Source organism: Culex quinquefasciatus, chromosome 1, assembly GCF_015732765.1.
Source record: "Culex quinquefasciatus strain JHB chromosome 1, VPISU_Cqui_1.0_pri_paternal, whole genome shotgun sequence".
In the NCBI taxonomy this organism is placed as follows: domain Eukaryota; kingdom Metazoa; phylum Arthropoda; class Insecta; order Diptera; family Culicidae; genus Culex; species Culex quinquefasciatus.
The window spans coordinates 22,621,395-22,645,433 of record NC_051861.1 but is presented as its reverse complement, the minus strand read 5'-3'; the positions used below and the strand labels follow the sequence as shown (position 1 = coordinate 22,645,433).

Below are 24,039 nucleotides of genomic sequence, written 5' to 3'. Positions count from 1 at the left end.
TCGGGTGACTTTTAAATGTCTTTATTTAAGTGTTGTAAAATGTTTGCATGTTTGCAACTCAAACATTCTTTTTATTGAAAAGCAAATGAAAAGTTACTGGAATCATAACTCCTTAATACAACAAAGTTGAAACAAGGCTTTAAATAGAATTAGAAAAAAAAACTCAAATTAAGCCTAAAACACCCTCAATATTAGGCAGCTCTGATTGACCATGGGATCGACCATGTGGTTTCAGTTCCAATTTTTAGCCTCCCCCTGCGAGACCATTTCCAATCATAAAACAACAAATCCTCCTCCTTCCTAAGACGGAAGATTGGAAATGAACTCCCATCCTTCCGTTGGCCTTTCTTTGGCCCAGATGGGGTTCCGGGTTCCTTTTTTACGGTTTCTACATTATGCCTTTGGGAAGAAGCGGCGATTTGTGGCCTTCATAATGTGTGAGGATTTGGGATTAACTTCTTTTGCTGGTTGGATTTTATTGCAAAAGTTCCAAGTTCTGGCAGATGATGTGACTTTGAGTTTCAAATTTATAAGAGACTATTTCTTTTTTTTACTTATATTTTTATTTTTCACACCTTTATGTAACAGGTAGAAGTATTGCTTAGGGGTCGAACGTGCAATTAATTATTTCCTAAAAGTCTCTAAATACGAGTCAAGACCAAAAGTTCGCAATATTCCAAAGTGGCAAAACAATAATCGTAAAGCTTCCCAAATGCGGCCGTCCGTCGTGTGTTATTGTCCTCCCTCAAAGTGTCTGCCCGCCACGTGGCGCTGTACATGGTCGGGCGTAATGGCTAGGCCATTTAGAAAACGATGTTGCGTTTTGTTGTTGCGTTGCTCGGGCAAGTGTTGCGTTCAAAAGCCAATATCGATATCCGGTGATGGCCTCCGGGGACGGTGTGGGTGGTTTGGGGTAAAAGGTCGAAACGGTATACCTTCGGTGGAAGGTCAAATATCGTTAAGGAATGTCGTTCGAGTTTGAGCTGACGAATGGTTGGTATTTGACGAGAATTTAATTAGCATGTTTTTTTTTGAATTTAAGAAATGGTTTTGAATGTATGGATGCAAAGACTTTTCTCTTAATAGAGAACAACCTATTGTCTTTAACTATTAAAGTATTGATCAAATAGATTCTACATAATATATAAATGGGTAATTCTCTACCAACTCACACGAAATCGGGAAAAGTTGCCCTGACCCCTCTTCGATTTGCGTGAAACTTTGTCCTAAGGGGTAACTTTTGTCCCTGATCACGAATCCGAGGTCCGTTTTTTGATATCTCGTGACGGAGGGGCGGTACGACCCCTTCCATTTTTGACCATGCGAAAGAAGAGGTGTTTTTCAATAATTTGCAGCCTGAAACGGTGATGAGATAGAAAGTTGGTGTCAAAGGGACTTTTATGTAAAATTAGACGCCCGATTTGATGGTGTACTTAGAATTCCGAAAAACGTATTTTTCATCGAAAAAAACACTAAAAAAGTTTTAAAAACTCTGCCTTTTTCCGTTACTCGACTGTAAAAATTTTTGGAACATGTCATTTTAAGGGAAATTTAATGTTCTTTACGAATCTACATTGACCCAGAAGGGTCATTTTTCCGTTTAGAACAAAAATTTTCATTTTAAAATTTCGTGTTTTTCTAACTTTGCAGGATTATCTTTTAGAGTGTAACAATGTTCTACAAAGTTGTAGAGCAGACAATTACAAAAAATTTGATATGTAGACATAAGGGGTTTGCTTATAAATAGGGTTAGTGAATTTTCACGATTTCGCGGACAGCGTGAAATTCGTGAAATTTGATGATTTCCGTGAAATCCCGTGAAATTTGTAAATTTTCTCAAATCAATTCTTTAAAATAATAACATTATCAATATTTCATTCATTAATGGCTTTTTAAGTAAATTTTATTAGTTTTCAATTGAAAAATGTGATGTGAACCATACAAACCTACATTAACATGAAATTGATAGAACATTTACTAAGAAGTGAATGCAACGAAAACTTAAATGATGTTAACACAAATCAGTCAAAGAAAAAAATATAATCTCGCATTTTTTTATAAATTCTGTATTTTTCAACCGAAACTTGATAAATTTTATTTTATTGTGATATTTTTTTATTAGAAATCAATTAAATCAAGTGGAAAAAGTAGTCTTTCCCTTTTCCTTCGGTCAATGATTTAATCGGAGGAGCAAAAAAATAGATTGAAAAACTGAATTTCATCCGAGTAAAGAAAAATATTGAGTAAATAGATTGCTATGTACTAGATAATCTAAAAAAGTTTATCAATTTTACTTAGTAAACAAACTTAATTTAGCAATATTTTCATGACCCGTAATAACAATTTAATCATTATTTAATTTGATATTTGAAACATATAATTTTATAAGAAATTAAAAGAGTCATGCTTGGTTTACTCAACGTTAAATTAATATTTATTTGATAGTTTTTTTTCGATTTAGTTTTTCATCTTTAACACTGGAACGCCCAACGCATGCCCAACTTACACGGACGCCCAAGCCTCCCAAAAAAGTTGGAACGGTAACTTCAACACGCCCGTTCTCGGGCATAACTCAACCAATCGGGACAATTCTTGTTCCCAGTGATTTGTAAGAATGTCTAGATGATCCTAAAATTTTGCAGAACTTGATTTGAACAAATCTGTAATTTCTGCGACCGAAAACATCGTTCCAACTTTTTTTAAACGACTGCCTCCGCGGAATTTTCGGCGAATTTTTTTTTACACCCGAAAAAAAAAAGTTGGAACGATGTTTTTGATCGCAAAAATTACAGATTTGATCAAATTAAGTTCTGCAAAGGTCTAGAATCATCTAGACATCCTAACAAATCACTGGAAAGAAGAATCATCTTGATTGGTTGAGTTATGCCCGAGAACCATTGAGTTGAAGTTACCGTTCCAACTTTTTTGGAGCCTTGGGCGTTGGAATGTTAAAGACACCTTTTAAAAACATTTCACATGTTTAATTTTCACGATATTTGATTATTTGCTTGAATGGCTCCCATGGAAATTAAAAAATGTATGTTTTCTGTTCAGATTTTCATTAACATTTTGAAGATTACGTTACAGATTAAATAATGTTTGCCTATTGAATTTAAATTTAGTTTTTGAAAAGTGAGATGAAAACTCAAAAAATATTTTCAACTGGGCAAAATGTCGCAAAAAAAGTTATTTTAATTGTTAGATTGTTTTGGGTTAGATATGAAATTCAATAAAATGTAAAGGATAAAATAGTAGCAAATCAGCGAAAACTGTTTAGCTGCATAAGTCGAACATTAAAAAAGCAGCTCAATAAATGGCTATAAGTGGATTTTTTAAAAATAACTATAAGTTTCACGTTCAAATAAAGTTATGATTTTTTTAAGTTTATTGAAAACAAGCATGAAAAGTTGTTTCTGATATAGTTATTTTAATATTTTTCACGTTCCGCGAAATTTACGTGAAATTTGGTGTTTTGAAATTAAAGTCCCCGTGAAATTTGCAATTTTGAGCGTGAAAAATCACTAAGCCTACTTATAAACATCACGGAGTTATCGCGATTTTACGAAAAACAGTTTTGAAAAAGTTATTTTTGCGTTTCTCTTTGTTTCGTCGTCCATGTCTGTCGCGGGTGACCATGAACGGCCATAATCAATGACGACCAATTTTTTCAAAACTTTTTTTCGTAAAATCGCGATAATTCGTGATGTTTATAAGCAAACCCCTTATGTCTACATATCAAAATTTTTGTAATTGTCTGCTCTACAACTTTGTAGAACATTGTTACACTCTAAAAAATAACCCTGCAAAGTTAGAAAAAACACGAAATTTTAAAATGAAAATTTTTGTTCTAAACGGAAAAATGACCCTTCTGGGTCAATGTAGATTCGTAAAGAATATTAATTCGTAAAGAACATTAAACATTGTTCCAAAAAAAATTACAGTCGAGTAACGGAAAAAGGCAGAGTTTTTAAAACTTTTTTAGTGTTTTTTTTTTTCGATGAAAAAAACGTTTTTTTCGGAATTCTGAGTACGCCATCAAATCGGGCGTCTAATTTTACATAAAAGTCTCTTAGACACCAAATTTCTATCTCATCACCGTTTCAGGCTGCAAATTATTGAAAAACACCTCTTTTTTCGCAAGTTCAAAAATGGAAGGGGTCGTACCGCCCCTCCGTCACGAGATATCAAAAAACGGACCTCGGATTCGTGATCAGGTACAAAAGTTACCCCTTAGGACAAAGTTTCACGCAAATTGAAGAGGGGTCGGGGCAACTGCTGTGTGAGTTGGCGGAGTATTACCCAAATAATACCTTTACCCTTTATCAAAAACGTTTAAGGCCGTTGCAAATATTTTTTGAAGTTTATGTCCCTCGACACTGACCAAAGTTGAGGGGGGGGGGAAGTGCGGGCAAAAACATAAAAAAGTCAAAAAAATAATTACAGTGTTTTAACGTGCATTATACACCTGTAAACCTGCAATCATAGGTTTCCAAAATTTCTGAGTATAGACGAATATATTATAACCAATGCAAAAAAGGCTTTTTAGATTGTTTTGAGTTAATTAGACTTCTATTGCCCGGGGGGCAATCACTTTGCTATCTAAATCCTTAACATTCATCGTAAATTTTGCAGTTTTCTCGCTTTCGTCAACTTTGAAGGGCTTATCTCTTATTTTGGTCATTTCATATTTCAAAATTTCGCCAATGATGATTTTAAAAAGTGACAATCTCCTCCGGTAAAAAAATCCAAAGTTTCTCAAATCAGCTCGAAACACTATCGTCACGTATCATCATCGTGTTTCAATCTGAAAGCCAATTTTCCGTGCTACTGCTGCTAACACTCTGCGCTGCTATCAAGTGAAATTTCCTCGCTAAAAAGCTCTTTCAGTTCGCGCAAGAAATGAATGTGATTGAGTAGAATTATCAAGCTGGGGGGGAGCAAACTCGCGAAACAATTTTGACTTTCCATGGCTTCTCTTTCCACAGTTTCCCCATCCTCGAGGGTGGAAAATCAAAATTGCCTCCCTGATTGTTAGAGTGGGTTTGTCTGGTGCGATTTGCGAACCTGTTCAACGCACACGTGCACCAGAAAGAACACACACACACACACACGCCACACTTAAAGACAAACCACACGCACACACGCGCCTTTAAAAAACATACTTCACAATAAAACAAACGGTGTGAGGTGGACTCAGCGCAACAGGTAACATAAAACAAACGGCGCCAAAAAACCAAACGAACACGTGCACGAGGAACATTGCGTTGTCAACGGTGTGATGTTGTTGCATTTTTCGCAGTAAAGATATACGATTCAAATGGGGACAAACAAGAAGGGACACACGCACTCTTGAAGATTTGTACTTTTACTTACCAATACGGCGTCCTTCACCCCCTGCATGATGAGGCCGTACATCTTTGAAATGTAATTTGGTGGAACCTTTTCCAAGTTAAATTTTGGTTATCTCAAATCACTGATTTTTTCTCTACCTAACAATTTAAATTAACACTTAAAAATTTGTAATAATGTCCCCGAATATGGCAGTGTTTGTTACTTGGAATATTTCTAAAATGCAGTGTTAATTGTTTGTTAAACTAACAGTACACTTGATTTGCAAAATGCTCAAAACTATTTGTTTGTTTTTTTTTATTGTCATAAATATTCATTTTGTATGCAAAAATTATAATTGTTAAAAAATCCTCAGAAAAGAAAAAAATCTGTTAGGTTAAATAGTCACACAAAATATCATAAAAACTTAATAATGTTTTCGCACGAAACTATTGGAATATATTTGAAATCTTTAACATGTAAAAAGAATTAAACTTTATCTATAAAACACTATTATTAGCTCAAGAGCTCATCGCTCATCGCCAATTAAAAAAATCTTTCTCAGATTTTGACAGTTGTTAGACTAGTATTAGAAACAACATCCCAGAGTTTCATATGAAAAATAAAAATGTAAGATAAAGTATGAACATTTTGAATGTTTTGGCTTTTTATAGGACATTATTTATCAACAACAACAAAAAACAAACAATTAGTGAAAAAAAAATACTTGAAATGATGCATGATTACTCACAGCTATTTTTTCAGACAAATTTTCTACGTATGTTTTGTATCATTTCACTCCAAGCTAATCAACTGCTAATGCAACGTTTAATTTTCCTTTCCAGTTAATAACTTTCCCTCAGGAAAAATTCAACCTCCCAGCTTCATCAGAGGTTCACCCACCACCTTGAATTTCCACCTCGCCACGTTGCCGTCCCGTGCCGTCATTCGTTGCGCTGAAAGCCAATTTTCCGAAAACATGAACACAAACACATATATTACGCGTAGCCATAATGCACATACACAATCCAATCAATCAGGGAAACTCAATAAAGTTCGAAAATAATATTCGCTTGCGCGCACCTCCTGGATCCCGGTTCAATTTGGGCGCTCTTGTTATTTAAGGGTTCCAGGAGGGGTGGCTCGAATATTACTTTGGCGAACTTTCCAGCACTTGACGGAGGGCTCGTGCCAATGAGTACACCTTCTCCAACATGGGAATTGTTGTGAGTACCATATCGTTATCAGTTTCTGCGAAACAATCAACTGACGGATTCAGCTGAAACTGATACTTGATATAGTACAGAATCTCCCGTCGGAGAATCGTCTCATTTTATGTTCAGAAAAAAGTGTTTACATTTTATTAATAAATAGGTTCACTTACCAAAGGGTGAAATCTTACGATCTTACCTGCACAAAGTGCTGAACACTCTCCAGTAACATTCCGTACATGATGTCGGCCTGATTCCGTAACTTTGAAAATCCGATTTTCAATGTCTCATAGGATCATGTTGGCTGCTCACAACCCAAATTCCTCAGCATCAAAAATCTTTTGTCATCTCTCGTTGTGTATACCTTCCGATATTTCAGCTTCAACGACCTTTTTGTGCTTATTTTTAGCTTGTCAGCAGCACCTCTTCGACCACTTTATAGAATTTTGCATGGCGATACTGCTGCAATCTAGCTCGTGCCGAGTCGGAACATCTGTCGGGGAGGAATTTAAATTTTACATTTAACATCATTTCTATCTCGTGTTTTGTAGAAGACACACTCTTCATATTGGAGAGACGATCCAAAATTCAATGATAATTTGAATTTACTCATCAAACGAGACCATATTCTACTTGAAGCAAAAGAAAGCCAACGCAGCAGCCAATTGCTACTGAGTAGCAACAATGATACGAAGGTGATGAAAGTGAGTTGGGAAATGATGAAAATTTAATGTTCCAGCGGCAATTTACTCAAAGCATAAAGGATGATTTTCAGCACGAGATGCTTCAAGTAGACGGACTTTTTCTTGGTAGAGGTTGTATTCAAATAAGTGACTTTCAAAATCTGTTTATGTGGCTTAGACGACTCAAGCAAGAACTTCTTGACAAAACTTTAGAACTAAAAAGAAAATAATTTACAATCAGGGTTCAACCCTGCGTAACATCATAAAGTGGCTGTCCCGAGCAAGCAAACCTCGGCAATGAAAGTACGTACAACCCAACCTTGAATGGGAGGAAAAATCGATTCTTCATCTCCGTAGGGAATGCGTCCTACACTTTAATATGAAAATGTTTAAACTGCTTTAGCGCACGCCGGGTACATGACATCTTTAAGCAATGCAACAAAAATGCTCCTTTAGGATGTTTTGCATAGAAAACGATTGTTTCTTTACAATAATTCAACTTTGCTATCAATAATGATGGAAGTACCGCTTGGATATCGACGTCGTCGTGCTATCTTGTCGAACCCGCCATTCTGACGTTCCGAGAAAAACGCGTTTTAATGTTTGACCTTGAATATTCAAAAACGAGAGCACGCAATGTAAACAATAACAAACACGTTTTGTTTGGATCACCATTATGTGCATTGTCCCAAAGTTTGGTTGAAGTTGGTTGCTGGAGTCCCGAGTTATTATTACAAATGTTTACGGTAGTCTAGCTTGTACGTGCGACAAACGCATCCTGACTTTCCTGGCCTGAAATCCCTTTGGCCTTTTGTCGCACTTACATCAATTTTCATGGAGTGACAAGATAGCACGACAAGATTGAAACTACTTTCATATGTAAAGTGACAAAAATGCACGGAGTTTTTTCGGTTTTTGTTGAATATCTCAGGATTGAAGCCGAATTTTGGGGATCTGTGAAGGTCAAAAGATGAGGCATTGTGAGCTGCACAAAATGGCGTTCTTAACTCAATTTGGCCCAAAATGCACGTACGACAAGTTAGCACGATGGCGACGATATGTCCTTTCCATAGCAGTGTCACTCGAAAGGCACGCCGGTACCTAGCTCGCACTGACTGCAACACGGTCGAATAGATCTAGCACTGCTGCTCGGAAGACACAGTTTAAACCTTTCTTATGATTTCTTGCTTGTAATTTGTTTAAACTGCTCATAGCACCTTTAAAAAACTGATACCTCGGGAATGCCAAGGGTTATCACATTCGAACATTCCTCGCGGGGATTCCCAAAACGCTCGCCAAGCGCAGGTGGTTACATTAGCATAAACAATCGCGCGTATGTGATCGTCTGTCACACAGAAGCCGTCCCCTGAGTCATCTCTTCTATAGTCTCACCCTGGTGAGTCGTTCGTTTTTCTTTGAGAGGAAAATTCTCAAAAGTATTCGAGACATGGTGTGGGCGAAGAGTTGTTCGAGTGTGGCATAAGAAAAGCGGCAATTCAAATTTCGAAACAAAACCAAATTGCCATGTTATTCTCGGATAAATGTGGGTGCACAGTAAAAAAACTAAAATTTTGGAAAAAAGAACGATGCTCAAAACTTGTTTGATGCTAAAAATGACCATTTTTGCTATGATTTTTTATTGTGTTCATCAGAAGCAAAGTCTCGTCTATCACACCCTAACACTCACCCAATGTTCAAGGGGGTGTGAGACTCAACAAGATTTATACTGATACGTCACGACTCTCAACTTTGTTCACGATTCGGTTCGGCTGAAGTGGGATAGATGATTTTTTCATTCATGACACTAATGATGTAGAACTATGTGTGTAGCGGTTGAGATTCAAGCTATTTTTAGACGTGCTATTCTTTTAACAGCTGATTCTGATTTCAAAATGGTATATGAGTTGGCACCTCGTTAAAGGAAATTAAATTAAAGAATTTATTTGCAAAGAAAGAAATAATTTATCACAATCCCATTCTTCCGATCGATTGACTTTACGCCTTTCCATTGCCGTACAAAACAAATAACCTTAATATTTTCCCACCTCATTTAATCGCCCCCCTGACTGGAAACGATCCGCAACCAAACCTCATCAAAGTCCTTCAAGCAAGTTCCTTTTGAGCGCTTCGTTTGTATTTTGGGCACCTTTCCGCTCCACCACCCAGCGCGCCAGCGGTTGACGTCCCAGGGCGTAATCATCATTTTTCAAGCCGAGAGAAAACGCACAAAAAGCACACTTCCGCTTTTTACTGGCATGCTTCCGCCAGCCAGCCAGATTTATCACCCCGAGAGCAATGCAACAAAAACCCTGAGTAACAAAACAAAAAAGGCAAAGCCCCTGATAAAGTGTGAAGCATTTTACATCCTTTATCTCATTCGGGTGGGGCTCACGCAAAACAGTAGGCACTTCCGGTTTAAGGTTTGAGAATATTTGAAAATCTTTAATTCTACAAACACACACACACACACACACACACACACACACTTGAATACAGGACTGCGGAGTCGGAGTTGGGTCTTTTTGAAGAAGCCGAAGTTGGAGTAGGAGTCACTAAATTTTTAGAAGTTGGAGTTCTCTGCAAATCTCAATTTGTTTTAACAAAAGACTGAAATATTCTTCAACAGTCAATACACGGTGTGTTTCCTAGAACAAATTTAAGATAAAAATTCGGCAAGTCTGATAGTTGGCACCATGAAAGAAGGGCTCTTTCCCGGCATTTTGCGAGATCCGGCGAAATATTTCGTCGGGGGGTCTAGACTCTAGAGCAATCTTTTTTTTGAAGATTTTTTTTTCGATTACATAGGACTTTTCTTCAGAAAAGTCGATGGAAAACGATGGATTCATGTTCATATCCATCAAATTTCCTATAAGTGTGCCTCAAGAGACTCTAAATTACATATTTGACCTCTAATATTGTACAATTTGTCATGAAAATACAGCAACAGATTGCCCGGGTACAAATTCGAGCTTAAAACATTGCAAAACTTAAGGTATTTCATCTAAAAGCTATTTATTACCCAAAAGATTCCCAATATAATTTTTAAACTTCTGCCAAATTACATCATGACATTTTAAAACATTTCCATAAAAAAATATTTATTTTGGTTCAGTATAAGCAGAGATATACTCAATTACGTTAAATAAAAAAGGAACTTTCTCGAAAATTCCAGAATTAAATTTCTATTCAAACGATGAACACCGCCTACTGTGTTTTTTCATTATTCTAATAAAATAATTTCCATAAATTTCATCAAAATTTTGTATAAATTTTGTGTTTTAGCAAAATGTTTTCAACCTTAAAAAATCTTAGTAGGCAGTGTTCATCGTTTAAATGAGAATTAAATCCAGGACTTTGTAGAAAGTCGCTTTTTTGAAAAATTGGGTATATCTTTACTTATATTAAACCAAAATAAATATTTTTTTATGTGAAATGTTCTGGAAACTGTTCTCTACAATGTAATTGATTCGAAAATGTTTTAAAATGACATAGTGTTTTATGGCAAAGGATTACAAAAAAAAATTGTGATATTTTTGTAATAAATAGCTTTAAGATGAAATACTGTAAGCTCCGCAATGTTTTAAGCTTGAATTTGTATCCGGGCAATCTGTTGCTGTATTTTCATGACAAATTGTACAAAAAAACGATTTTTATTCGGCCGTTTTGAGGTTTCCAGCTTGAATTTTGGGATTATATCAAAGAAAACTAGAAATCTGGTAAATTTGGGTTGGAAACTTTTTATTTGCGGTCAAATATGTAATTTAGAGTCTCTTGAGGCACATTTATAAGAAATTTGATGGATATGAACATGAATCCATCGTTTTCCATCGACTTTCTGAAGAAAAATCCTATGTAATCGAAAAAAAAATCTTAAAAAAAAAGTTTTCTTTCATGGTGCCAAATATTAGACTTGCCGAATTTTTTATCCTAATTTTCTCGGAACAATACACCGTGAGTAATATTCTATCATTCAAAATGAAAGTTCAGACTTATCATCTATTATATTCAAGACGATCAAACCAATTTTGAACCGTTTCAGTTTCCCTGGTGAAACCTGGAATATGTCAAAATATGTTATTCATGGAATATGTTTTTCCTGGTATTAGTATCCAAGTTCAGTACAAAACCAAACTCCAAACGCGGGGGGAAAGGGGGGGGGCAAAAAAAAGATAAAAATTTAATAACAAGCCATAATCTCAACATTTGAAGTGTTGTAAAATGCATTTCAGACTCGTTCAGTTGTTTTGCAATCATCAGTAATAAGATTTTACGAAAACAAAAAAATCAGCGAAGAAAAATTTTTTGCGATGCTAAACATCGAAAATTTAACAAAAATCAAAATATTATTTTTTTGCAATTCCGCTGTGAAACTGTCAACTTTTCATGTTTTCTTGAGAAACGAAAATCTACTTTCCCTACCAAAAACAACAGATTTGTAAATCAATACCTTTCAATACCAGTGCTGAAAAGTTCTACTGAAATGAGTGCTGAAAAGTTGAATTTTCAAAAAGTCACATTTTTCAATATTGTTTTGTTTTGAACGGTGAATGTACTTAATACATGGCTGTTTGTCATAAAATTACACTCAAAATGCGTGTTTTGGAATTGCAAAATAGTAGATTATGCAACTAGTTGCAAAAAGAAGATTTTTTCAGCACGAGTCGAACTTTTATCCAACGAGGTATACCAAGTTGGATAAATACGACGAGTGATGAAAAAATCAAGTTTTGCTACGAGTTCCATACAACACGTTTTACAATTCCGAAAAACAACCTTTGCACAGAATTATAAGTCAAATGTCAATATATTTATCAATGGATCATTTCAATCAAAAATTTTTTGAAGAGAATTAATTTGCCAAACAGTGCTGAAAAGTTCAACTTTTCAGCATCTGTTTAAGTGCTGAAAAATAGAATTCTTCAGCATTTGTTTTGAAATGGGTTACTATTAGATTCGGCTATTTTTGGAAGAGAAAAGTAGGCTGTTTCGTCGTTCGAGAATGGCAGGAATAATAAGTAGTCTCACGACGGAATTGCAAAAAATGTTGTTAGCAACTCGTTGCAAAACTTAATTTTTTCAGCACTCGTCCTATTTATCCAACTCGGTAAACCTCGTTGAATAATGTACGACTCGTGCTGAAAAAAATCTTGTTTTCGCAACTTGTTGCATAAACCAGTATTAATCAACCCAAACATGCTAAAATTGATTCTAAGCGCAGGGGAATGCATTTTAAATTGATTTCAGCTGGTTGCACTTAAATTTGCATTGAAATTTTGATGTTTTTTTGAAAAAATATAGTTTTCCCCCTCTGTTTAATTGGGCTAATTTTAAATTGGTTCAAAAAAACTTTGAAAAAAAATTATACCAGCCTTACCTAAAATAATAAATTGTAATCGATAAAATTTTCATGCTTTTGATCCTAGTCCCACTATAAAATCACATCTAACCCCTCACAAAAATCGCCAAAGAGAATGCCGAAAGTAAGTGAAACTTTTTATCACCTCTTCTCATTGCCCTCGAGAGATGGGCCACCGAAAAATTTCCGTTCCCAGTCCGACCTTCAGTCTGGGAGTTGGGGGATTTAATTAAATTTTTGCCTTTCAAATTTTGTCCTCCGCTTACCTTGTGCCATCCAAAGTTGCGTACCGGAAATCTAATTTTTCTTCGTCCTAGTACTCAAGGGAAACCACCCAGTAAAGCGCGTACTACGAAACTGTATCCAAAACCCTGTTGACTGCGTAAATTGACCATGAAAAGTCTGTTCAAAGTTTGGGCTGAACGTTAATCGAGCATATTTTCAGCACCTTTGATCGCAATCACACAGTAATATTGATTTCAAAGGAAACGAAAACAACTCGCAAAGCTGATAATTCTCGAGTCTCGATAAACAAATCCATTTCAAAAGTCATTACTGAAGACGCTCGGTGGACTTTCAATTTGTAAGTATTTACATTCATTCTCTTCAAGATCTAAGAATCATTGAATGAAGGAAGCCAAGGCTCACGAATGTTTTATTGAGTTTATTAAAAAATTCTTTCAACAGCAGTTTGCCAAATTTTGGACAAGGATACCATTTACACTAAATCTTTTTTTTTTTCTCAAATTACCCATACGACATTACAGAAAGTTTGTCAAGAAAATTCATTCAAAAGGAAGAAGCTTTTCCTCGAAGCGCATAAACTGTGGATGGTTTTCCGCATACCTGTGGGAAATTTTCCAGTAATGAAAACGATAATAAATCATTTCCTTGCCCCCAAGGGAATTCCGTGGTAGTCAGTGACGGAGGGGCATACGGTTTTGAGAAAAGTGAATCATCAAATTTTTGATTTGTTTAAAAGTGCGTTTGAAATAGTTGGCTTATTTATTCATTGAATATCAAATCTATTTTTGAATTTATCTTGGCCAGCCTCTTTGTGTCAGGGCGAACACATGTTTAAATCATGTTTTTGCACAGTATTTGGATGTTTCAATAGGTTTAAATTAACTGTAATAATCAAAATAACTTAACTCAAACATAATTCAAATGAGGTTTTCAAATCTGAAGCTTTAAAGTAATGCGGTAAAATGTTTTTGCAATGCAATCTTAAAGCTCTATGCAAAACGTAAATTATATTTTCCTTCAGCGAACAATTCATAAATTCAAAAATAAAATAAATAATTCTAGCCATATCCAAAAAAAATCTGTTAATTTTTCATTCCAATTTAGAATATTCATGAATATCGTGACTTGGCATCAACTCACGCACAAAACTTGCGCATCATCAAAAACCCAAAACAAGGAAAAACTTTCTCTCGTCAGATGAAAATTACCTCTCTAGAACAGACTTTTTTCATCGCTGAAGTTTCCCCTCGCAGTAAAGCCACACAAAATACGAGCTTTTCGTGAAATGTTTTTCTTTTTTTTGAAACGCACGTGGAAGCCAAAACTTATCTTTTCGCAATCTCCAAGCCGAGGCTTCCTCCTGTCGGTTTGCTAATTTGAGCACCCCTCAACCGCAGCACCTGGTGCAGGTAGTGTTCCACGTGGTTTTTTTTCCAGCAGAGAAAAACTTTTTTTGTTTGTTGGTAAAGAGACAAGTAAACAAACGAGTCAGCTGAGGTAATAAAATGATGTTACAAGTACAGTAACGAAATTTTATTTTCTCTTGCGGGAAGCTTCCAGAGTGGATTAGGGCGTATACTGTATACTTGATAATTTTTTAAACTATTTTGATTGGAGAAAACACTTTGAAGACCAGTTTTGTAAAAAATGTAATTATTAACAAATTCCCAAAAAATATGGTCACAAAAATAAGTGTATACACCCTAATTCCACTCTGTATCTATACGTTAAAAAAAGCTCAGGTAAAACACAAATTTGGCAGTTGCCATTCTACCCTCCCTCGAACACAGAGCAAGTGTTAATCTAATTAGAGCACGAAACAACGTGAAACTAAAAGGACGGCGAACGGTGGTAAATTTCGTTATTTCTGTTAGAGAGGCAAGCCAAAGAAGTTTGTTGGGCAAAACAAAAGCAAAATCAAATACAGATTCCAGTTCCGTCCCAATGATCTCTTCGGAACGGACAAAAACAATTCAAAGATCGTAAGGAGGAAAAACTTTCTCCGCTTTGGTGATGATTTAGAAAAAAAGGAAAATTTAATTTGAATTTTTACGCGCATTTTAAGCTTCTTAAAGAAATTTTTGTGACGCTATGCAATAAGACATTTTTTACATTTTTAAACTGTTCATTATTGAAAATGAAATCCTTAAAAGTTTTTTAAAAAAAATCTCTCACAAATCATTAAATTTGTCTCGCCTAACTGAGTAGACTAGGCATATTAAACATCATTGCTAGAATTTTCCTTCCACACAACGTCGTCTTCGGTCCACCTTGGGCTACGATGGGAAAATCCGGAAAATCGCTCTTTCTTTCGTCAGTTTTCCACGAGTGTCGTCTGTTTGCGGGGGTGAAGTCCGTGCCTTTGATGTCCGTCCTAGGTTGTGGCAAAAACCACGTCACAGTCTGATAGCGAAACTTGAATGAAAATTTTTGCTGAATGACGAAGAACTTTGACCGTATATATGAATGACTTGGGTGAAGGTGAATAAATTTGGAATCAGACGGTAAGTGTTTTTAAGGGGCGATATGAGAAAAAAAATCAGGAAAATTCAAGTTAAAATATTTTTAGAAGCATGAAAACCTATTGTTGTAAACTTTGAGAACTTTGAGTTAAACTATGGAGGTAGCAAATCAAGGGGTGCGCATGGTTGCTTGAGATTATTCAAAATATTTTAAGGTCGAAATTCACAATTTTATTAATTTTCAGAAAATTCACTGAACATAAATTCTACCGATTGAAGCATATTCAACGTACTCAAATCTATAATAACATGACAAAACTGAAGCATTTACTGACATCAACTCGAAAAATGTCGAGTTGTGTATTTTTCCCAAACAATTCAACCAACTCTATCGCTTGACGTCTAAATTTCAACTTCATATTTGATCTCTTGGCCCTTAACCATGCTGCTTAAGCTATCGACATCAACCGTTGCGACGTCGTGCTCGTCAATGTTGTGGGAGCAAATCCCTTTCTCCCCATTTAGTAGGACTGCGAGACATGCTTATCGTTGTCCCTTAATCTGGTTTTACTTGTCGCTTGCCGGCGTCGTCGTCGTCGCAGCCAAAAGTTTATGCTGATGAAGTTGTTATGAGTAACGCGAGCACCAGGGCAAGGGTGGAATGGGATTTTCCCAGCAGCTTTTAGCATATACTTTGTGGCAAATCAGTAAAAGCATGAAAACGGTTTGTCGATGATTCCGGAAGATTACGTTATGGGTCTGATTTGAGGACACAAGTAGCGGGGGAGGGACAGAATATATATGTTGAATGTGAGTTGGACGATTTGTTTTGTTGGTGTGATTTTTTGTTGTGGTCAAATGGATTAAACCAAAACCCAGTTGTTGACTGTTATCTCTTGGGGATGATTAAGAAAGTTTCTGGAAAACCAGACGAGCCGGACTTTGTTGTCGGAAACTTTCAAAAAGTTCCCACCATTCATTGCCTCTGGTTTGGAGCGAATTTGTTAAACATAGAAGGCATCAACTTCGCTGGAAGACGAGCTAAAGTGATGAGGGAAACCCGATGGGAAAAATATGCTTTCCAGAAGGTTTGCAAAAAGTTTCGTTCTTTTGGCAGAATACAAACGACGAGCCAAAGCAAATGGACGTTCCAGTTTGTAAAATGTTGATTTTTTACCAGCATTCAACATTTTCGTCTGTACACCATCTGGGGTTGTTTACACAGGTCACTTGGAGCAAGCGTTTGGGCGAGCGAAAAAAGTTTCTCACAAAAAAACCCACGTCGAACAACACAAAGTTCATCCGTCATATGACCCACCAACCGGCCATGCGTTGGATTTTCCAGAGACACGTGCGGGTATTCTGATTGATGGAAAAATAAAACAAAAAATGTTTCCACGTAACGATTAAATTTCATTCTTTCTTATATTATTTTATTGTGATGTCTGAAATAACATTAACTTAGACATAAAAAAATAAAATGTATTATATCATTTCAATTTTTTTAAATGTGAACATGACATACACATACACATTTTCGAAACAGTATAAATAAAATATTGCTTAGAAACAACGTAAAACTTTCCAACACAACTTTTTGTGCTGCCTTTACTCAAAATTTCATTGAAATATTTGCAAAAGCCTTAGCAATTTAAGAGATTTTCTTTTTAAACAAAGCTTCATAAACTAAATGAATGAGTTCAATCGTATTATGAAAAACTTCTACAGAATCTGTAATACAATATACCGCTTTCAAAAGCTTGCATAAGAATGTTTTTTTTCGAAAAGATCGGAAAATTTCACGAATGTTTAATATTTTAACATTGAAAATCGGACCATTAGTTGCTGAGATATCGACATTAGAAAATGGTGGGTTGTTTGGGTGAGACTTAGAATACATCAATTTTCCTGTTTTCAAACCTTTTCTCAGCAACTAAGGGTCGTATCAACAAAGTTCAAAAAAGCAAAATAAGGGAAATATGCCCATTTGAAACCTTATAAGCGGTCGTGCTTGAATGATGTTGGATAATCTGGATTGTTCCTTGAAATTCACTAAAACCAAGTACACCAACGAGTAGAGCAACTTTTTGTGAACATTTCTGTTTATTTTCACTTTTATTAAAAGTTATGCTATTCCTTTTACAAGCATTGAAAAAAATATTTCAAAAATGCACTCTAATCAGTCGAGTGCATTGTGCCACGCCCATTTTTCTATTTTCAGCTTAGTTCTTTTTTTCTTCCAGCGCTCTTTTGGGTCCGCTTAGTGCTGCCAAAATTGATGAAATTTTAAGCGAACACTCACGAAAAGTAGCATTTATAGCGAAAGTTTCCTGGCAGAACTTGCTCACACCAACAGGCGCTGCACCAGCATGTTAGTAGTGTTGGTGGCCACTCTTTGTTCTTTATTTGCCTTCGCTCCTCGCTCGGTTTTTTCAGCCTTCGATTAGAATCAGTATTCAAAATTGAAACGTCAAAAGACTTAGCGCGTTTGTTTTTTTGTTGGTGCTTGCTAATTATTTACATTTTTCGAGATTATTTTTCAAGTAAGTGACTAAGTAATGGTCAAAAGAACATGTTGCCGGTAGTTGGAATCAATTCTATATCTTAAGCGCTTTGAAATCGTTAGCGCAAGTGAAAAGATATTGATGGCGACTTTCGTTAAGCAGTTAACCTCTGATCTTGCGTGTAAATGTGTGTGCCACCAAAATGATGAGAAATGGTCTCGCAAAATAGAAATTATGATCAAAAGTGCATTAAATTTGATCTTTTTGGCCAGTAAGTGGCATAAATTTGCGTGCTTACTCGAGGCGGTGCTGTTACTGGTAAGTTTATAGCCTGAAAAGTATTTTTGGAGCTTTAATCGAGCATCAAACTCTCCATATGACCTATAAAGATATCCTAAAGATAATATCCTATAGAGATATCCTATAGAGATATCCTATAGATAATAGGTAGATAGATCCTATAGAGAATTTTCTGAGCTCCTCAAAAATATTTTTTTTTTCAAGTGGGCAAACATGTGGACCAGGAGCGGCCGTGGCTGACTTGTTACGGTGTTTGCTTTGTAAGCGAATGGTTCTGGGTTCGATACCCATCTGCTCCCAACGAGAAAGTTAAGAACACATAAAATTTTAAATGATGAATATGAACGAAAAATCAAAGCCGCTCGAGGTGGGGTTCGATCCCCCGTCCTTTGGATTGGTAAGCAAAAATGCTAACCACTATGCCATGACGACTTGATGAGCGTGGACTGGAATTATGAATACTGTTACAGAAAGCGAGTTGTGGCGCTATAACCACGGCAAATAGTGTCCAGGGCAAAATATAAAAATTGAAATTACAAGCCTAAGTTTCAACATTGGACGAAAAAAGTGTTATAAAATGCATTTTACAGACGTACAGTTGCTTTCCAATCATCTGTTTTAAAAATATCGAGGTATTGACGGATTTTTTTTATGCAAAAAAAAATTCGTGTGACTGTACATTGGTATTTTATGAAAATTTAAAATGTTTCCAAAGGAGTTCAAACATGCTAAATATGATTATAAACTTTGAAAAATATTTGCAACGGCCTAACTAGAAAACGGTGCTTTTTATCAAAATTTCACTAAAATGATGATACATGATTGCAAATTCGATTTAACATCGAAAAATGAAGTTGAAAAATGTTTGCGACCAATATTTTAATTTTTTGAAAAAAATAGTGTTGATTCAAAAAATCATAACTTGGTCAAAGATTTTTTGCACAACCTGGAAATTTCTGAAAAGTTTGCATCAAGTCCTCTAAAACATATAAAAAAATAAAAATAGTGTTTTTTGCCATTCAAGTTTTAAAGTCAAAAAATTAAATAAAAAATCACCAACCTTGTCACCAACATTTTTTTACCGTGTATTATTTTTTCCAGTGTAGTCCTACAACTTTGCCGAAGACACCAAATCGATGAAAAAATTCCTTCAAAAGATACAGATTTTTGAATTTTCATACATCATTTTTGTATGGACAGTAGGGTGCCCAGAATATGGGACTTTTCCTCAAAACCTCGCTCCACAAGCTGAATATTGTTTTTTCGGCTATTTTAGAACTCTGGGTGAAATATGAGCAAAATCGGCCAACATTTACCCATTGATACTTGAAGGTGAAGTTTGTATGGGAAAAATCAAAAAAATGTATGGAAAACCCAATTTTTTTACAGTTTGGTCTGCACGGTGCTCTACTTCCATCCAAATATTCCCAAACGTGAGATTCTTATTGAAAATTTAATGCTCTACAACTTTGTAGAACACACCAAAGCTGTGAAACTCGATCCTGAAAAGTTATTAGCGATTTAGAAAAGTCATTTATGTATAAAAAACATTTTTTTCACCAAGTTTAGGCTCGGGTATCAATGGGTTAATCTCAACCAATTTCGCTCAAAAATTGCACAGATGCTTAAAATAACCCAAAAAAAACAATTTTTGCTTGTGGAGCAGGGGGTCATATTTTCTAGGCACCCAGACAGCTGCAAATTATTGAAAAAAAACCTCTTTTTTCGAATGTTCAAAAATGAAAGGAGATATCAAAAAACGGACCTCGGATTCGTGATCAGGGACAAAAGTTACCCCTTAGGACAAAGTTTCACGCAAATCGAAGAGGGGTCGGGGCAACTGCTGTGTGAGTTGGCGGGGAATTACCCATATAAAAATAAGAGAAATGAAACAGTTCCTCACAATTTGCTTGGAAAGGTAGAAGACTGGACCTATATTTGCTGATCTAAAAAGTCTCAGAAAGCTAATATAAAAATTGGAAAATAATATTATCTGTGTGTCTCTGAAATTGTTAATTTTTTTTTAAGCTAATTACTCAGGAATTATTCCTTCAATTTTGAATGTCAAAAGCTGAATCCTTGGTGTAATTTTCTGACAATTCGAAGAAAAACTTTCAAGCTTCGCAATAAAGTTAAAACAAATCCTTTAAAACAAGTTAGGCAACATGGATTCATTGGTCATAGAGAAAAAATATGTTTTAGAGATGGATGCTTGGAACTGGATAAAATTTATTATGCAAGAATTAGTAGGTTATGTCTGAGTATTTTCATTAAATAAGTATTATTTTCAACATTAATTATATTGTACTAAAACTTTTCAATTTTGTAATAAAGCTCCATTAAAATTACCTCATTATCCCTTCCAACAGATCTAGTTCGACACCGTCTCTTATTCAAACAACGCGTACTCAAACCCAAATTTTGCACCCTCCTCCCCAAAAATCTGGCTTCCTTTTTACGACACCCCGAAAAAGTAAGTTCATCTGTCACGCTCAGTTAACCAACGACGACGACGATGCTCCATCAAATCACATTAAAACACAATCCCAAGCGTCAACGGTTACACAGAAAAAAAAAATCCGGTAAATTTACATCATTTATGATGTACCAAAAGTGCACGTCATTAATGATGCTTTTTTAAATTGATTTCATTGTAAATTTAAGTGTTATGCAACGTAATCGTACCAAGGCAAAACATTTCAGAAACGTGTAAATTTCCGATGAAATCAACGTAAATTTACAAAAGTGAGATTTTTTTTAGCCCCGTTGAATCTAGAATCCGATGTAAATTTCAAACGCTTTTATAGAAAATTGTTTAGAATGATATACTTTTTCATTTCATTTGATCAGATTGAGTATTTGCACTATATGAAAACTTGAATTGGTTGACCATGAACGAAATTTTAAAAGTAAATCATTCCAACAAGTTTAATAATGTTTGAATCTTACACCAGAAACCAAATTCAACGGAGCATTTGAAATGTAGATTTAATATAAATTATTAACTACAAACAAATCTATACAAAAGCAAGTTGCTTTGTGATGACTAGGAATGGTGGTTTTATCTATACGGAATGAACTTACTCATCTATGGTATTAGAACTTTGCAAAAGCTACCTTTTTCTGGGTTTAAAACAGCATCCCAGCACGGTCGAAGTCGTACAGATAGCATCAGCTCACACTTCCTCAGATAGCTTGTGATCCAACCCAAGTAGAATGTGGGGCTGCTTAAAGTGCGGAATCTACTCTCAGTTCAGCTTAAAAGTGCTTCTCTTTGTCTGGCCTTTTCCATAAAATCAGATGATTTCCATTCAAATTCAACGGTAACCTAAAAATTACGCAACAATAGTTGATTAGGATGAAATAAAAATTAAGAAGAAATACTCACCAGATTCCTTTCGTTATTTTCCTTTTTTTTTTTTGAAGATTTATTTTTTTCCTTGCTTAGCGATTCTTCTCTGTTGTGTTCATTACTTTCATAACGTTTCTTCTTTCTTTTCTTCGCTTTTTGAAGCCACCCTTTTAGCACCATGGCTTAAGATCCTCGTCCTCAAAGTGGAACCGATTACTGCTTTTCCCAGAATCATCCTTCTTTTGCTGCTACTGCGTCTCAATTGACCACTGACAGCTCCAACTCCAACTTCCCCTGGCTCGGCTGGCCATCTCGGCCGGTGGAATAATATTGTCGACGCCATCGACTCACCTGACCGGTTTTTTTTTTAATAACGAAAAACACTAAACAAAACTGTAAAAAAATGCTGATCGGTTCCTACAAGTTTATTGTTTACGTATTTGGCGGATGACATTTCTAACCCTGTGACTGAGTTTACAGAAAGCTGTTGAGTGTGATGTACTGAACTAGATAAGTTAACACCTGACGGTAGGTGTCTCGACTTTAAATTTCCTCCACAAAATATAGTCCTAAAGCCCTATGCGAATTTTATTTTGCCAAGAAAAACCATTTAAGGCGCAATGCAATTTTTATTTCAAATCTACCTTTCCCAAAATTTCACCAGAAAATAATAGTTTTCAATGAAACGACTTGTACAATTGGCAGAAATATAAGAAAAATAGAAAGTGTCTGTAAAAATGTGTATGGAATTAACTTAAAGAAGGTTGCTAAAGGGAAATTAAAAAATAAACCTTTTTTTCAAAACAGTTGATTGTGAAAAAATCGACAATCTCGAGAACCAGGCAATTCATCTAAAAAAATAAATGAGGCACTTCTGCTTAATTTTTTTTAACTTTATATTTGTCAATTTATAAAATTTACCGTAAAATTAGCCGCAACCCCAAGTATGAGCTTTTAAAATTAAAAACGTTACTAAATCCACCTTTAGGTGGTTGGTGCCTTCCTCGCATATTTTTATCAAAATATCTAAGATCCGGCTTAAAAAAAAAAGTTTAGTACCTATAACTTTTGATAGGGTTGTAAGATCTTCAATCTTTTGTGCTTGTTGTAGATCTGGACAACTTTTTCATCAAAATATTTGAGATCCGGCCTCAAAAAAGTGTATAAATAACACTTAAGTGCTTATAACTTTTGATGCGGTTGTCAGACTTTCAATCTTTTGAACGCGTTAGAAAGGTCTTCCAAATACCTTTCTATCAATATATAGCATGACGGGTTTTCTTACAAAAAACACCCTTTTTTATAATATTTCAAACTCTAGCCAAATCGTCTTTTTAGCATAACTTTTGAAGTACTTTTCTAAACTTCATAATATAAACTAGGGTCTTGTGGGACCCCAAGACGAATCGAATAAGACCAAAACGGTCCAAATCGGTCCTGCCAGTCCGGAGATAATCGTGTGCATATTTTTCGGTGCACGGACTCACATCCAGACACACGCACAGACATTTGTTCAGAATTTGATTCTGAGTCGATAGATGTACGTGAAGGTGGGTCTACGAGGTCAAATAAAGAAGTTAATTTTTCGAGTGATTTTATAGCCTTTCCTCATTAAGGTGAGGAAGGCAAAAAAGCATCAAAATGGCTTGTGCACCGTGCTTCATGCGCATTTTTGCGCTGAACAACTTTAACAATTTAACTAAACTTGATTTTAGTCAATTATTCAAATACGATGTACCAAAATATATGAATAAGAAAAAAAACTGAACCTGCAAAAATATTGAATATTTCCAAGCGCGCTGCTAAAACGAACAGCACTTCGGTTTCTACCCAATTTCTACCGTTTCTACCCATCGCCAGGGTGCGCGCACGCTTCCGTCGAATATTGTTCGTTACCTTCAACTTACATCACATTACTCTGCTGTAGCAATTTCAGTTACAGGGGCACGCCTAGACGTCAGTTGTCAATTTTGAAACAAAAACATCTTCGACAAAGTCCAAGAAGTTCCAGTTTTTTTTTGTTTTCGCGCTTTTCTGGGTTGATCGTGGACAGATTTTTGACGGCACTTACGCCCAACGTCTCCGTCCTGCTCCTTGTTGCTGCGGTAGAGATGCATCCGCTCCACGTGGTCCGAAATCATCCGGACGTGGTCGGCGTCGATCACTTCCAGGAGCACAAACAGCAGATCGAAGTGAGTCCAGTAGGCCAATGTATACCATCGGATTTCAGTACAGATTGTACTGAAATAAGAAAAAAGAGTAATTAGAAAGGCCTTCAACGAGGGATTGGCAACTAACTCGTCCTTCAACCGGATTAGCCTCGGCCAGCACCGAACAGCGCGTTCCCGCCTTCGAAATGATCGAACTCGACGTTGCAAACGACACCGCGATCGGCCAATACCATGGCACCAGTCTCCGACTGCCGCTCACCCGTCTCCTGATCGGTGGTCACGGCCGCCGTCAAACCAACACCGCTAGAATCGCGACCCGTCGTCATGATGGCACGCGGCGCTGTGCAGCAGCACGATGACATCTCCTCGAAGGCGCGTTCCGTTCGCCTGCTACCAGCTTTACCTACCGAGCCGGATTCATCTCTA

General features: G+C 36.0%; 1 protein-coding gene across 3 annotated transcripts in view; it reads right to left on the bottom strand.

Moving 5' to 3' along the window:
• The window catches only part of LOC6035562 (soluble guanylate cyclase 89Db), a 32,269-nt gene that overhangs the window by 6,456 nt on the left and 1,774 nt on the right, over positions 1 to 24,039 (bottom strand). The window contains exons 2-4 of one of the 3 annotated variants that reach the window (XM_038248656.1): positions 6,739 to 7,032; positions 6,080 to 6,284; positions 5,374 to 5,565 (exon numbers count right to left, since the gene is read on the bottom strand). In XM_038248656.1, the coding sequence (XP_038104584.1) occupies positions 5,374 to 5,415 (42 nt within the window). In that variant the 5' untranslated portion in view covers positions 5,416 to 5,565; positions 6,080 to 6,284; positions 6,739 to 7,032. Of the gene's footprint in view, positions 1 to 5,373; positions 5,637 to 6,079; positions 6,285 to 6,738; positions 7,033 to 24,039 lie in introns of those variants that run through there. The other 2 variants (XM_038248655.1, XM_001845666.2) reach the window with 2 other exon arrangements.